Source organism: Pteronotus mesoamericanus, unplaced genomic scaffold (assembly GCF_021234165.1).
Source record: "Pteronotus mesoamericanus isolate MK-2021 breed Mesoamerican mustached bat unplaced genomic scaffold, CSHL_Meso_final scaffold_167, whole genome shotgun sequence".
Taxonomy (NCBI): Eukaryota; Metazoa; Chordata; class Mammalia; order Chiroptera; family Mormoopidae; genus Pteronotus; species Pteronotus mesoamericanus.
In genome coordinates, this window is record NW_026555308.1 from 2,839,677 (window position 1) to 2,856,600 (window position 16,924).

Consider the following 16,924-nt stretch of genomic DNA (forward strand, 5'->3'; position numbering starts at 1 on the left):
TGAAAACCACCCTCCCACAGATCCCTTAATTCTCTCTGCAGTCCTTATTCCTTTCTTTTTTTTTTAAGTCTGCTTTCTTGAAATTTTTCAGTTTCACAAAAAGAATTTTTAATTCCTAAGTCAAAACTGGATATAAAAAAATTGATCCAACAAGAGCACTATATCCTGGAAAGGCTCACATCTAAAGATAAGGGATACAGAGAATGGCAGACACTTTTCACAGGGTTTTTTCTTAGATGATTTGGAGACCATACTGAACTCCATGGTATTAAGTACCAGTTAGACACTGAAAAATACAGGAAGTACAGTCTGGAGTAGTGAGAAAAGTACCCAGCTAGGTCTTGATTTGGCTCTGTCTCTGTCACTTACTACTACTACCACCTACCTATGTGTGTGTCCTCACCTCTTAAATGGAAATATTACTATCTTCTTCTAGAATCACTAAGGAAAGAATTAAATTATACAATATGTATACAACACTTAGCCTGGCATGCAGTGATGGCTCAATATATATTGTCATCACTGTCACAGGCCAATCTTCCAAGGTTACACATCAAGGACCTGGCTGGTACAGGATTCATGGTCAACAACTATCATTTCTCTATGGTAAAGCCCTAAAAATCTATGACAATTAAAAAGAATAAAACCTTGGAAAATTCTTGGAGATTGTACAAATAAAAATGAAACCATTCTCCAACAATGGAGAATTAATACACAAATAATCATAATGAAAAGATTTTTTTAAAAACACCGTTTTATAAGCATTTATGCCATTACGATTTTTATCTAGGCACTTAAACAAGCTCCCAAAAGACATCTAAACTTTATTTCTTTTTACAATGACTATTGGAAAATAAAGCAAATTCTGAAATCTTCTGTGATTCAGGCTTCTTTTATGCAGATGTACCACTTCCTAATTAGTACAGAATAATAAGGTTTTACTTCATTTTTGAACCGTGAGCTTATATCGAGCAAACGCCTTGCCCTTCCTCAGAATCACCATGCACTGAAGAGCCAAAGTGGGCTTGGCTGGGCAGTCTGCCTCCTCTCTGGCCTTCCTACAGTGGGAGTAAACGCACTTCATGGTTACTCTGCCTCAGATATCAAGAAATCTTGCTCACTAAGTATTTACTCTTTACCTTCCAATTAAAGAACCCAAGACAGTTCTGATTAAAAGTTCTTTGTCATAGTGAACCCTAAATCATCAGAGTCCTGGAATTGCAGTCAGCCTTCTATCTTCATTTGATCCACCTACAAGTTCCAAGAAACATCCATTCCCAGGTAGCAAGGACAATTTTACATTTCCTAAAATGTAATTTGTGTGCTGCCTCCCATAGCCCAGAGGTGGAATGGGAGGTGCTGTCACAGCAGTATACCACGAAAAGACTGATCATAAATCACCGAGCAGCCTCTAAAGGGTAACCAGATGTTCTGGAACAGAGGGAGCAGAAAGGGGTTCTCTATGTTCCACCACCATGGAGAGACACCTGAATGAGGTGTTGTAAGCAGCTGCTTATCTACCCTACATGAAGAATGTGGGGGCTGGGCTAGGATTCGATCTCTGCAGAAGCAACCCCACCACAGATGCTGGGCTACCTCAAGTGAGTATAAGCAAACTGATGCCCAGAGACTAGATCCTTTGACTTAACTGCTGGGATCTATAGCTGGCAGACAGCAACACCAAGTCAGGAAAAGGGAAAAGACCATAATCTGGACTTAGAGGTGTCAATGTACAACATATGAAAATGAGTGGCCTATAGAAGAGCCCATAACAGGAAATGGATGCCTTAAATGCAAAAATGTACCCCAACATCCAAACAATGGAATATTATTCAGCACTTAAAAAAAAAAAGCCATCAGGTCATGTAAAGACACAGAGGACCCTTAAATGCTTATCATTAAATTAAAGAAGCCAATCTCAAAGGACTAAGTACTACATGATTCTATCTATATGATGTTCTGGAAAAGGCAAAACTATGGAGACAGTAAAAAGATCAGTAATTGCCAGGAGTTGGGGAGTGTGAGATGAAATGTTGAAGTATAGGGGATTCTCAGAGCATTGAAAATACTCCTTATGATACTATACTGATGGCTACATGTATGTATCTGTCCCAACACAAAGAATGTGCAACATCAAGAGTAAACCCTAATGCAAACTATGGATTCGGGATGATTATGCTGTATCAATGTAGGTTCATCAGTTGTAACAGCTGTACTGCTCTGGTGGAGAATGTTAATAATGGGGAGGGGGGCTGTGCATATTTGGGTGTAGGAGGCATGTGGGAAATCTCAGTACCTTCTCTCAATTTTACTGTGAACCTGAAACTGCTCTATAAAGTCTTAAAGAAAAAATAAAGTATACCCTACAATTATAGATAAATTGCAAGCAACTGAGAGGCACAAATGGAGATCACAAGCTGAAGAATAATGCATCATCACGAAATATCTAGTCATGTCTATACTAAATATCACATAAGTGTGCTGCTTTTAAAGCTTTAAGAATCCACCAACATACAAGCTCTTGGAGAACAATTGATGATATTACAAAATTACAAATAGAGATTCCTTTTAACCATTAATTCCATTTTTAGGAATCTGTTCTACAGATATGCACATAACAGTGCAGAGCAATTACTCACTGAAGCACGGTTTTGAGAATATAAGACTAGAAATAACCTAAATGTCCATAGGTGGGGAGCAGATTAAATCAATTATGGCCCATCTCATATAATGGAACACCAGCACCTACAGAAAGAGATAATGAGGAAGCGCTCCATGTGCTGCTATGCACAGGTATGCCACACATGTACAGTATACTACCTTGGGTAAGAAGAAAAAGGCAGGAAGGAGGCGAGAGAGCCAAGAATAGACAGTGTCTGCTTGAGAGGCAAACCCTAAAAGGGCACAATCCACTCCCATCTCGAGGGACAAGGCAGAGGAAGAAATGCCCTCACTCTACAAATTTGTGTCCACTGACTTTTGAACCATGTGAATGAACTATCCACTTAAGTAATTAAAGAAACTGAATTTTTAAAGGCAGCCCCTAAGGTGTCCAAGCCCAGGTGACTAGTTTTAGCCCAGGTGATAGCACCTGGAACACTTCCAGGCATTCCTGGTTCCAGCAGGATTGTGTTTACTGTTTGACGATGGAATCTAAAATGAGCTCTATATTAGTTCCAAATATTATTAGTGTTCAAATGAACTTAAAAGGCAAGGAAATAAAAAATATTTTAAAGAAGGACTTTTCAAAAGTACTATTTTTTCCCTAAAGGAATGTAACAATTTACATTTTTTGTGCCCAATGTAGTAGTTAAGACAAATGTTACATAAGGAAAGCTGAAATTATTTCAAAATACTCAAAGAAACACAGTTGGCTATCAGGTCTTGTAGCATCCAACACATCAATGAAGAAACCTCTAGAAGTAGTGTATTAAAATAAAATAAAAGGATTCTATTAAAATTGGAGCTCGTGACAAAGGAAGTGATGATTGGACATAACACTAAAACACAATTACATTTTTCAATCTTTGGATGGTACCTCTAAGTTAATTTATGCTTTGTTCAAGTCATTCTCGCTAAAGGTCTAAGGTTTTACAATAGGAACAACCAAAACTCCACTTCTCACCATTAAACAGATTCTTCTAACCACAAATACTAAAGAAATTTTGCTCTGGATTTGATTTACTTTTTAATTAGTTTTTCGTGACAAAAAATTATGTTAATGGTATTTTTTAAAATGCATTCTGAACAACATAAAGTACAGAGTCCTCCCAAATCATCTCCAGTCCCTTACCAAGAAAAACAACTCGAGAGATTTCCTTCCGGAAATCTATGCACACATTAGTAAGTATCTTTTTACCCCCAGAAAGGATCTAATTATTATTTTTGCTTTCCATTTTTTATGTAATGATTCTCTAATTTATCTTCTCTTCTAAGTGTACTCTACTCTCCTCCCTCCTTCACATCTGCAATGGCAGAGGATTCAGCTACTCCTCTCCTGAAGGATTTTTGGGTCATCTTAACGTTTTGCAATTTCTAAATTAACTAAATTAATGAAAGGGTCTAGAGTTAATATGAACATTCTTAGAAGTCCTACCAAGCAAGAGACTGATTTCTGCTTTATCTGCTTGATGTAGAAGATACAGATATTTGTATATCAACTAATACGGAAGGTACTGAAAACTGGGAAACTAAGCAGAACTTTGGTGCGAATTGGCTGCATGATGTACAACATGACAACAGTAACAAAACCTCTACTATTCTTCAAGATGACATGAAATTAAATTTTTTCCTATTGTTTTTTATTTCTCACTTGAAGATATGTTTATTGATCTGAGAGACAGACAGACAGACAGACAAACATCGATGTGAGAGAAAACATCAATTGGATGCCTCCTGTACATGCCCCAACCAGGGACTGAGCCCACAACCTTTTCGTGTATGGGACAACGCTCCTACTAACTGTGCCAACGGGCCAGCGCTGGAATTAATTTTTTTAAAACCTTAGGTTCTTCCAGTTTATATTGGATAGTGAAAACACTAAAATCATTTTGTATTATTTAAGTACAGCACCAAAACATTTTACCATTAAAAAAAGTGACTTTTAGAATGAAGACTGCTCTTTGAATATTAGTATTTCCAAGAGCTCTCAGATATTTATTATTCCAAAATGCATTTACAGTGGAACTTGTATAATGTGCCACTTTGGAAAGAAAGAGAAAGTAGACAGAGCATGCACTTATATATATGCACGGCATGTCTCTAGAATAATATACACTATTTGCCTGTGGGGAGTAGAACTGGTTGACTCCAGAAACAGGAGAGGGAGTTTTTCGTGAAACATTCTTCTGTATACTTTTTGGAATTTTTAACCCTATTAAATATGTTACTCATTCAAAAAAAACAAAATTTTAAACAGCTTTCTTAAACTGCTTTTCCTGGTGCCTTTTTCCTTCTACAATGGGGTATGGGAGGAGAGGCAGTAGTCGACTCTCCTTGCTGACTGGAACTTAGACAGAAACACACATCTTGGAAAAGCTTATCCAGACTTCTCCAATTACCTTGGAAGTGATGAGTTTCTAAAATTTTGTATTGTTTTTAAAGCCCTAAAAGAATGACCTGGCCCTGGAAGGGTAGCTCAGTTAGTCAGAGTATTGTCCCTATATGCCAAGGTTGTGGGTTAGGAAACATACAAGAATCAACCAATGAATGCACAAATAGGTGGAACAACAAATCGATGTTTCTTTCTCTTTCTCCCTCTCTCTCAAATCAATAAATAAAAAAGAATGACTTGGTCTCGTTGGTCTGACACTTGGAGGCTCTCCACGATCTTACCCTGCCTTCTGATGCCCCCCATAGTTCATCCTGCAAGAGCTCCAGTGTCCCTTCCACTACGAAGTTTCTCTCACCATCCCACCTGAAGCACCCAGTTCCTCCCCATCACAACTCTGATCTCAGTCTGTAATTAGACAGGCATTGGTGGGACTGCTGGGTTGCCTGCCTACATCACTACACTCTGAGTTCCAAAAAGACAGAGCAACCCCTGTTATCACTACAGCCTGGCAGTATCCCACACACAAGCACATATAATTAATTTGAATTTACTTACAAGCATTTAAATATTTGTTGAATAAAAGAATGAAATGGTAGAATTAAGACTGGAGCCCAGGTCCACTCAACTCCCCAGAGCAGGACCACAGCAGCAGCCTTCAACCCTCAGAGGCAAGACTACACCGCTTCTAAATGGTAGCCCACTGAACGTGAAGCAAAAACTGTTACACACTCAAAAGTTTATACCTGCAGATCTTCACAGTTGCTATTTATGCTGTTTCCAAGCCTAGAAGAGTATCCCCTCCCCATAATCTTCTGTTCATCTTCAGGTCTCCATGTTAATGCCACTTCCCCAGGAGGCCTTCCAACACCCTCCAGAACAGATTCTGTTCTATACCGTAACATGCATGAACCTCCCCTCTGAGGTTCTAGGTAACACCTGACTACAGTTGCCTCCCATGAAGGCAGACACTGGACCTGTTGTGTCCCCAATAGATTTCCAGGGCTGATACCACATATAGTTATTTACATTTACATTAATAAAATTAAATAAAATTTAAAATTTAGTTCCTGAGTCCCATTAGTAACAGTTCAAGTACTCAATAGCCACAAGTAGCTAGAGGTTCCAGTACGGTCAGTGTAGATACAAACCATGTCCGTCAACACCGAAAGTTCTACTAGACAGTGCTGCTTTAGAGATTATCATGATCCCTGGCCAGTGTGCCTCAGCTGGTTGGAATGTTGTCCCATAGAACAAAAGACTGCAGGTTCAATTCCTGGTCAGGGTACATGCATGGGTTGTGGTTTGGTCTCCAATCAGGGTACATATGAGAGACGAGCGATTGATGTTTCTCTCCCTCTCTCTGAAATCAATAAGTATGTCTTCAAGTAAGAATTAAAAAAAAAAAAAAAAATTAGAGATTATCATGAGACTACTGGCATTTCAAACAGAGAAATGTATAAATCCACTCTCTTCCTGTTGGAAAAGAATCACTTTTTCCTTATACTTTAAAAGACTGAGAAAGTTATCAGTGCGTGCTAAAACAATGATTTTTCTCTGGATAATTTAGATGATTTCCTAGAGACTTTTTTTTTCTTAAGAGAAGCTCAACTCTGGGCAGGCTGTGCTCTTCAAACAAAAACCAGTCCAAGCAGTAGTAGAGGCACAACCAAAATGACACAGAAAATCTACCAATACTTTATGCCTGTTTGTTATTTTCAAGAAAAAATTCCCAAAGTACAGAAAGGAGCTGAAACCCTTGCTTTCAAGACCAGTGGTAACTGAACCAAAGAGGAAATTAAATTTCACTGATACTTCTTTTAACCAAACCAATCACCCTTACTAACTGCACAGCGATCCCAAAGTCATTTCTCCCATTTTCTAAAAAATAGACTATTTTTGTAATTTCGCCACCTCACTTTTCCTTTTTAAATCCTAACCTAAATCTAGTCCTTGTTCTGAAATACTAGAAGAGCAGTTCCATTTAGACTTCAATTTCTCAATAAATAACAGCCTTTAACTTCAAATACAGACTGAATAAAGAGTGTCAAACTATTACCAGTTTTGTAGGATTCCTGAATCTCAGGTCCTTATTCATTCTTCTGCAAGCTGGTACTGAGACTACACTAGCCCTGGTGCTGGAAGCAAAACAGGAAGGGGAGGTATTTTCTCACTTACTCAGCAAGAAAATTCAATTCCATGGATCTGGTTCTGTGTCAGACCCCTCGCCTACGTCATCCCAACCTTCACCAACCTACTCTGAGAGGTAGGTGACATCTATATTTTCCCACACAATTAAAGAGTAAGAATAGCTGCTATATGCAAGGAAGCATAATAGCCCCAATATACAAAGCTAATTAAAGCGTAAATAAATGAAAAATTCCAGAAGGAAAAAAACCCATTTTAGAGATGAGACAACCCTCCCCTCCAGCCCTGCCAAAACGCAAATGTAAAGCCACAGGCCCCAAGTCACAGTGCTTATGAGCTGGGAACCAAGCAAGATTCAGCATCCACTCTGAGAGGAGGCCAGGGCTCCCATCTTACTACCCCACTGCCCACACCCCATATAAAAAGCTCTGACATTTCCTTCCACTGAGTCATGGTTAGAAGGTTCTACTTTTAATCAGGTGACAGATACTCAAAATATTTTAATCCAAAGCAATTGAGTAAAGCTTATAGTCCATAACTGTCAAAGAAATCTCCAATTATTTGATAGATTTCTACAGTTCGAGTGTCATCATTCAGTTTTTAATCAAATACCAAATCCACTTTATTTAGATATTGTACAATAGCTTCTCTACAGGCTATTATAAATAGTTGCTTATTTTTCTTACTATTTCATTGGTTATACTAACTGCAGTTAAAATCTGTACAGGTAATACAGTTTTGATTACAAAAAACACCCCAAAATATTTGGGGGTAAAGAGAAGCTTTTAAATTATAACAATGATTTTCTTTACAACAGAATTGTACAACCCCATTAAACAGTTACAACTATAAAGAAACAAGTATTGTACACAGTAAGACACAGGTGTTATTAGAAAAACTGGCAATTTCAGAGATTTTCAAACAGTAGCAGATGGGGCACCTAGAAATAGAAAAGTCATATTTAATCAAGTGAAATTATCTGTCACCATTAGATTTTACTATTCTTAGCTATAGTTCAACTAAACATTCTCTTGATTAATGGAAATAAAAAATGGGGGAAAATGTCACATGGGATGCTATCCAAGTCTTTCTAAGGGTGATGTGTAAAAAGAAAGAATTTGACTTTTAGATATAGAGTTCAAAAATAGCCTTGTTTCCCCAATTTATAACACCCTAAAACACCCTAAAGGCAGTTTTTCAAAGACAGCAGTAGTCATTCTCAAAACTGCTAAAAACCTGGAAAACAAAAAAACACTTTGGCTTTTCTTGCATACTCTTCCATGGCCAAAGAACTCTCCTCCAAATCTTAGTCACTTCTCTTCCAGTCAGAGTTCAGTTCTGTTCCCTCTGGGCCCTGTACATGACTCTGTCTCAGCTCTTCTGTCAAGTGATCACAGCCCCTAAGCAAAGTTGAATATGCAAAAGCCCCCCAGCAGGCACTGGCAGAAGGCTTACACTTTGGCACCAGGGATATGCTGCAATGTAAGCATGTTCCTGAAAGTTAAGCCTAAGACTGAAGAACAGAAGTGTGGAATTCCTTCCCCCAGTTAACGAACGGGTTGCGGGCAAGACCGAAGGAGCCATTAGTCATGGAATAGAACTCCAAGGAGAGAGGCACCAGTAGGAAAAGGCCTCAGAGCAGGCTGAAGGAACACCAGGAACATGTGTTGAAAACCAGAGGGCATGCATGGCCAGGTATCTGAGAGCTTAAGAGAGACCGTCTGGGACAACCAGAGAGGATAGGCACAGTTGAGAGCCATGGGACCATCACACCCACATAGACAAAACTGTTGTGAGTGGCCAGAGTGTCTTTTCCAATGATAACGAGGCATGGAGAACCAGCAGGCTCCCCAAATATCTGGCTCCTTGCTCTGGCTCAGCAGGAGAGGTCCAGGAGGCACAAGAACCCAGGAGCACAGAGGGTCCACCAGGCTACCTCTGGTGCGCGCTTCTCTTAGCCAAGGGCCCTCACTCGCCCTCAAGGTCTAAGGTGCTACCCCCTCACTCAGGCACCTAGCCCTGGGCTTCTGCACACAGGAGCATTCAGTAAATAGTAGGGGTATAAATGAAGCCCTCTTGGGGTTGCCCTTTCTGATTCATGCATTTTAGCATTTGATTACATTTTGTATTCTTTTTCAAGTTCTGCCTCTAAGTCTTATCTTGTCGACACAGTTCTAAGCTACTCAAAGACATTAATCAGAATCCTTTTGTACACTGCTACTGCCTAACAGGTACCTCAGAATGAACTGCAATATACTCAGTAAAGAAACAGAATCACATATTCACTTGATACATAAACAGTCCATTAAATATAATTCAAAATTAGTAAGAATTTTCAGAACATGTCACACCACTTAAGTTTTTACAATTTTAGAATTTCATGGCCGTTGCGTTCCTATTTAAAAAAAAAATAGTTGAAAATGGAAGCAAAAATCAATAGTAGTGATTATATAATTCTTGGCCATATGTTGAGTGGGCTACACTACAACACATCTGTCTGCCCATGGGCCTGCGTGGATATGCATACAAGGCTACTGCTGGTTTCAGAAGCATCAGCAAGTCTCTAGTTGAATCAAATGAGCACTTCCGGTGACTTTGGACTACAGGGCACACCCACCTTCCCTAGTAAGAACAGTGCGAGGTGTCATGCACTGAGCACTTACTTCAGACCAGGCACTTTTCACACATGATCTCATTCTACCCTCAACCACCTTTTGAGATGGGAATGGGTATTACCGTATCTCTATTTTACAGATGAGGAAACTCAGTTTACATCGGAGAGCTGATGTAACTTTAACTTTGACGAGGGTCATGAAGGAAGGAAAGGAGAATGACACCCACTTGGTTTGGCTCCAAAGCCAATGCTTTCAGATCTTCTGTTGTCCAGTCAACACCATGGCCTGTGGTGCCACCACCAAGGACCGCCCAAATAGCCTGTGAGAGCCCCAAATAGGCCCTGGCCTCAGCACGCCTAAGGCCAGCCAGATTGATCCATGTGTGAAAATGCACAGGTGCACACCTGTATCTCAATAGAAATCGGGATTAGGACAAAGAGATCCTAAGATTTGTGGCAATTAACTTAAAAACACAATCTTGTGAGAAAAAAATGAGAACTTTGAAAAATACTGTACATTAGTTCACTCATTCCCTCAACTATTTCTGGAGGGCCTAGCATGTGTCGGGCACTGCTCCCAGAAATACAAAATACGGCTGTGAAGAGCTCTCACAAGCTGTTGTGGAGCTGCTCACCTTCAAGTTTCACTGGAAGGTGTGGACTTGGAGGGCAGAAGACAGCAAAGGAAGAAGGAAATACTGTGTGATACACTGGAATCAATGCAAAGCAAAACAACAAGCAAAGAAACAAAATAACCACCTTAATCTAACTCGGGTTTTCATTAAACTTACCTGACTTTAAATTAAGCAGTACGTAAAAGTGTTAGAGAAAAACAAAAAAAGACAGAGGCTCCCTTCGAACTTGGAAGTGGCCCCAGACTCTGCATGGGTTCCCCTGGGGCTCACTGGGCTCAAGAGCTTCTCACCCCTGCTCCCCATGCTTGAGGGTCATTAGTCAAACTAGCATGCTGCTGCTATTTGACAGACCTTGTCCTCGAAATCTTCAGAGACAATGGAGACTAAGGCAACCCTGGCAGCCCAGTGCTCGAATGGATTTTCAGAGCATTAGTCCCACATTACATTAGGGCCACACAGTGGGCCAAATTGTAGTCTTATTGGTACACAGCCACACCCATTCCTGTAGTACTGTCCAAGGCTGCTTTCAGGCTAAAATGGCAGCACTGAGTACCTGTAACAGAGACTATAGGGTCCGAAAATCAAAAATACGTCCTCTGGCCCTTTATATAAAGTTTGTTCAACCATGTATGGGGAGGTGACCCCCCACAAAAAACAGATTTATAAAAAATTGTGTATTTATGCTAACATGTTTAAACTTCGGTCACCCTCAAAGTACTCTCCATTTGATGCAATACATGTACTGAGACTTTCTTCCACTGTTCAGAACTGTTTTTGAACGTGTCAATTTTGATACTTTTTAGTGCTGCTGCCATTTTTTGTTTTAATTCTTCCACATTGGCAAAACAGTTCCCTTTGAGGACTTTTTTTCATTGGGGGCAGGGGGACAAAAAAAAAAAAAGGTCACTCAGGGTGAGATTAGGTGAATAGGGAGAGTGGGGCACAGGGATTAGGGATCATGCCACTTTTGGTCAAAAACTGCTAAACACTCAGTGTGGTATAGGGAGGTGTGCTCATAAATCATCCATCATGAAATGAGCAAAGGTGCTGAAAGAGTCTTCAAAAAAAAAAAAAATCACTGAGGCTGAATGCAGCCTCTTAACAACAATGCCAGCTGGTGCACTGATACAGGTGGGTTCCTAGAACACTCATCTAGCCGGGGAAGTTTGTACTACTAGGGACCCGCCCTCCACTGGGGGGACAAAAAACCCCCCTGTTTTTTGTTGTTCTTTTTGTGGGAGGGTGGGGGGGGTGTCTCCCTTGTATTACATAAAAAAGGTTTGGGACTGGTGCCAACTACAGCCCCTCTAAGACTCACAGCCCATCAGTACACAAGGGTTCTGGGAAGGCCTGCACTTAAGTTTCTCAGCTATTCCTAACCTGATCTGAGGAACACCTCTTCACATGCTCTCTATTTTCTTGGGCTATACTCGAAGTGCTGGTGTGATTAAGCTAAAGAGGTGGTGTCCTGACTAATGTTAACCTAAGACCTGAACTGGCTTAAAGCAAGCTTTCCTAGTCTTGCTTTACACAACAGGTACATTTCATCTTAACAAGGAAAGGCATACTTTAGCAAAATCATTTTTAATTATTTTATTTTCAAACACAATAAATAAAAATACAAAGTTGGCACTTAAATAGCACCAAGTAATAGCACACTTTGTCCCACAACCACAATGACACAAGTCAGAATAGTAAAAACACTGGCTAGCAATCTAAGCATCAACTTCCTATAGCAGGATTAAGCCTCAGTCCCTTTATAACTCATTTTCAATTATGTCTAAGAATTACAGAATCAAATCCAAACATTAAACAGGAATGATTCTCAACCTTCTGATCAACTGCCAAGGCACCTTTGTGGGATTCATACTCATCCACCATCACCCTTGAAGAACTTCAAACAGAACCACTGTTCTCACCTTTCGGTTATTCAAAAGCCCCTACTTTTCTAACAAGTAAAAGCAACGCAAAAGTCATGACAAGTCCTAGCCCTATAAGTCTCTATGAAACTTACATTTCCTTAGCAAGAACTTAGTTAAGAGATGAAATAATTTGACTGGTCCTCAATTATTCACTGCAATAATCATGAAGGTGAGACCACACAGTGTAGGCTTGGAATAATACCCTGTTGCTGCCAGAACCAGAGGGAAGGGGGAGTTCCTGCCTGGGGTCCCTGGCAGGAATATCACACCCCTGCTCCCCACAGAGTGGCTACAAACTTTCCCAGTAGGGATTTAATTCACTTGCTGGTGTTAAGCGATTAAGTTGCCAACCACTAGTCTCCTATTCTGTGAGTCAAGCAAATTCCATGTTTATGGATGTAGATTTATAAATGAATACACTATATTGATCTATTTACTTTAATGATCTAGGTTTGGTTCTGGTTTTGGCCCTCTATGTTACTTTGGGCAGATTACCTCTCTGAAACATGGTCCTCACCTAGAAGCAGCAGGAATAGTACTTCCCCTCCCTACCTCATAGGATGCTGTGAGGACCAAAATGATGGAGAGAAAAGCATTCTGATATGTAAAGCACTGCACATAAAAATAAATATCATTTTGTTGTAAAAGATATTTTGGCTGATAGCCATATTTACCACAAGCTTTCTTTAAACATGTTTTTCTATTGCATTTACAGGGATTCACATTTAAAATGTAAACACAACTGCTTATGGACACTTATACAGATCAAACATACCTACCTTCAATTTCTAGAAGGCAGTCTTATTAAACTTTTTAATAAAGTGTATGTGTTATATGTAAATTTGGTCTCAATTAGGCTGGCAAAAAAAAATGTCTACTGCTTGCCTGGATATTTATTTCTCCTACACTGTTAAATCATGAATCCCTGCTGTTCAAAGACTAATACGCTGTTATGATTTGGACATATTAAATAAAGAAGTTTCCAAAACACACAACTAACTAAATACTGGTAACACAAAGTCCTCCTACTTATGAAGGATGCCAAAGTAAAGGAAGACTATAGTTGTAACAAAGTGTTTAAGCCTTCTATGTAAAAGAAGAAAATGCTACTTTAACAACATCTGATACCATCAAATTCTGTGCCGCTGGAGAGCTGAGGTTTGGATGGGGTGAAAAGTACTGTTTTCCCTTCTTCCTCTTGCTGCCTTCCCTTGGGGAGCATTCCCTCTTTAAGCACCACCTCTGTCGACTCTTCTCAGTAGCCTTTCCTGACCTCTCTTGCCTGTCTTAGGTGGCAAAGGCATTATCACCAGGAGATGCTGCCTTACTTCACTGTGGAGTGTTTTATGCACATCCACACTCCTAGACTGCAAGTGCCCATCAGGCAGCACTCTGGCTGGTAAGCTCCACAATGGGCAGGGGTTCTGTTCTTTTGGCCAACTGCCAGCCCCCACACTCGTCTAACAGATGTCCACAGACCAGTCCACATAAGACATACACTGCATTGTGGCATGTCTCTCTTTTTTCCCAGGCCACCAAGGCCTCCTCCCAATCCTCCTAACCCTTCAACTCTTCCCATGCAGAGTACCCCTCCCTCAATTTTATCACAGGAGCAGGGAACACACTTTGCTCCAACTAGCCCAATTTTCTTCAGAAGGCTCAAATATACATTCCCTCACTAAGAAAAGATTGAGTCTCTCAAGGATGTTATTTCCAAGTCTCTTTCCACTTTTCCATCTAACCAAATGCCTTCACTCCTTTGACTGCATGTAATGTTAATTTCATTAGTTCTTCATTTGCTTAATCTATGTCCTTAAGATCTATCTGTCTTACACTAGTAGTTACAGGAGACAGGGTTGTATCTCATTTAATATGCTCAATGATCCCTCCCTCGGCCACCCACGCTAATACACCCGTCCAAGATAATGTGATATGACCAATGTGTAACATGATGTGATAAATGTGTGGATTTTATTCTTTGGTTTATTTAAATCAGAGCTATTAAAAACTGACATCTTTGTTCCACAGTTGGAAAAGTAAGAGCCCCCATACCTTATGAGGATCAAACTTGGAAAGGAAGGAGGAAAAAGTGGGCAAGAATATAAAATCCTTTCTGATGAATTTCACTGTGATTATAGCAGCACACTAAATATCTGACCATCTAAGTGACAGGTCTACTCAAATGGCCATCCTTTGGGCTTTATCTTGAAAACAATTAGATGTATATAGTAGGACAAGCCTTTTTGTTAAGTCTTACATTACTAATTTCTTCCTCTGGATAAAACAAGATCTACAATAACCTCATTCAACAATAGCAAAGCTGCAAAGCCATCCAAAAAGTTACCAGTCTCGGAGGACAAGCTTCAAAGCTGAACTTGCCTGGTATGATCTATGTTTCATATGAGTGAAGACTTTTCACTCCAACATGGCAAGATTAATGAAGCAATGGAGATTTGTTCTGCAGTAAAAAAGCATTTAAATCACAGCTGTTTCTACATTTCTCACTTTAGACAATTGATTTTACAAAATTAACATCAAACTCTTTATCAGTTTTTAAAAGATTATTGAAGACTTTTATATTCCATGAGACTTATTTACTCCTTCCCAGTGTTTAACAAGTTTTATTTTAGATGAAAATCTCCTTATGACAAATTTTAAAAAAATAACTGTTTCTCTCACTTCTACATTAACTAATATTCTAGGAATTGTATTAAAACCAAAACCATAAAATTCAAGTTTTGTTTCAACAGTAGAAAGAGATTTTTAAACCACTAGTACAATAGAAATATGCTAGTGGTCAGTCACAGAAACATTTGCAGAAGCTGAACAGCTGTGTCTACTGCAAATCTGAAGGGATTGCTGCAGCAATGTAATTCAATTTGGAGCCATTCATTATAAACTGATTTTCAGATGCTGCTACTTCAAGACTGTACTGGAGAAATGCAAGCTGCACCCGCAACAGAACTGTCCTCAAGCAGCGACAAAAATACAAGTAGTTCATAATGCTACCGTGAACCAGCGCAGAAGAACCCTGAATTATTTAATGAATAGGAAACTAAAATTCTTCTCTTAAGCAACTGATGTGATTATCTACGAAAGTTTTCAGGGAAACTGTTTAATGAGAAAAATGATTTAGTCAGTATCCTGCTGAAAGAGTTTTTTGGAAAAAGCGTAGTTTCTGCATTCCGTAACGTAATTTTTATGGCTCTACGCTGTAAAATCCCCATGAGCTCAAATAGTGATTGCAGCCCAAATGAATCTATTTAACTTTCTTTTAAAGTTACACTTCTGTGAACTTAAACACACCACCGCAACTTTTAGAACATCTTGCTAACGAAGTTTAGGGTTGTGAAAAATGGAATAATTTAGGTGAACAAACAACACGAGTTTTCAAATATACTCCAAGAAACTTCTCAGTTGTAACTCACAGGCTGGCGGCTGTGTTGTGAATGTGTCACCAATTCCGAAAACACTTGCGGTTCCCTTTCTGCTGCACTATATCCTCCTCTAGCTATCAAACTTACCCTCTGCTGTCACCCCCTCCAGACAGCCACGCGTGTGTTGACACACGGCGGCAGGAAGATCTGCCACGCAAAATAAACACGCTCCACTTTACTTTTTCTCCTGGAAGTACCACTCGGCTTCTACGCGAGGACGGCTCACCAACTCCGGGAAACCCGAGTGCTCCCTGGCTTGTGCCCCCCACTCGGGCCCCACGACAGTCTCCCCACAAACTTCCCCTCTCCCGCGGGGCTCCAGGGGAAGAGGCAGCGCCAGCCGCCACTTGCGTTGGGGGCGGGGGGGGCGGGGGGGTAGTTTGCTTCGCAGGCCCGTGGCCGAGTTCGGCTCTCCAGGGGGCACTCACCTTCGGGGGTGGGGTCTGACAGCACCTCCCGAGGCCCCCGCCCCCCGTCCGGCCCCCTCCTCACCTGTGCTGTCATTCGCCGAGAAGCCGGGCGAGCTGAGTTTGGCTCGTTTGGGGTTGGGCGGTCCGTCCAGCAAGTTCTCGGCCATTTTCACCTGCTCGCGGAAACAGCCCCGAGAGCGGACGGCGGGGCCAGCGATGGCTCCGGAGCGGGGGTCGGCGCCGGCCCTGGCCGGCTACGAGTGGAGAGGAGCGAGCGCGAGCGGCGAGCAGCGAGCGAACGCCGAGGGAGAACGAGGGCGCTGGGCGCAGGGCCGGGTGGGGGAGGCGGCGGCCAAATCTCAGCCACAGCAACAGCGCCCCGCAGCGCTCACCGCCCGCCCCCGGCCGCCGCCGCCGCCGCCGCCGCCGGCTGCGGCCCCCTCATCCCCTGCCCGCCTCCCGAGCGCGACACTCCGCGGCGGGGGCGCCCAGGCGGCCTGGCCGCCCCCCCGGGCCCGGCTGGTAGCGACGGCGCCCGGCCGGCCGGCTCAGGCAGTCCCCAGGAACATGGTGCCGCCGCCGCGCCGCCGCCTCGCTACCCCCCCCCCCCCGCGCCCCACTTAATTAATGTGCTCGCGGCCCGACGACCGGGGGGCTCCGGGCTCCACTCCCCGCCCGCGGCCCGCCGCCGCCGCCGTAAGGAAAAAC

The 16,924-nt window shown here is 41.6% G+C and overlaps 1 protein-coding gene across 2 annotated transcripts in view; it reads right to left on the minus strand.

Moving 5' to 3' along the window:
• The window catches only part of CREBBP (CREB binding protein), a 134,779-nt gene extending 118,096 nt beyond the window's left edge, over positions 1-16,683 (minus strand). Inside the window, exon 1 of one of the 2 annotated variants that reach the window (XM_054589512.1) lies at positions 16,299-16,683. In XM_054589512.1, coding sequence (XP_054445487.1) covers positions 16,299-16,383 — 85 coding nt within the window. In that variant the 5' untranslated portion in view covers positions 16,384-16,683. The remainder of the gene's footprint in view (positions 1-16,298) is intronic. The other variant, XM_054589511.1, reaches the window with a different exon arrangement.
• Between the last annotated feature and the right edge of the window lie 241 nt (positions 16,684-16,924).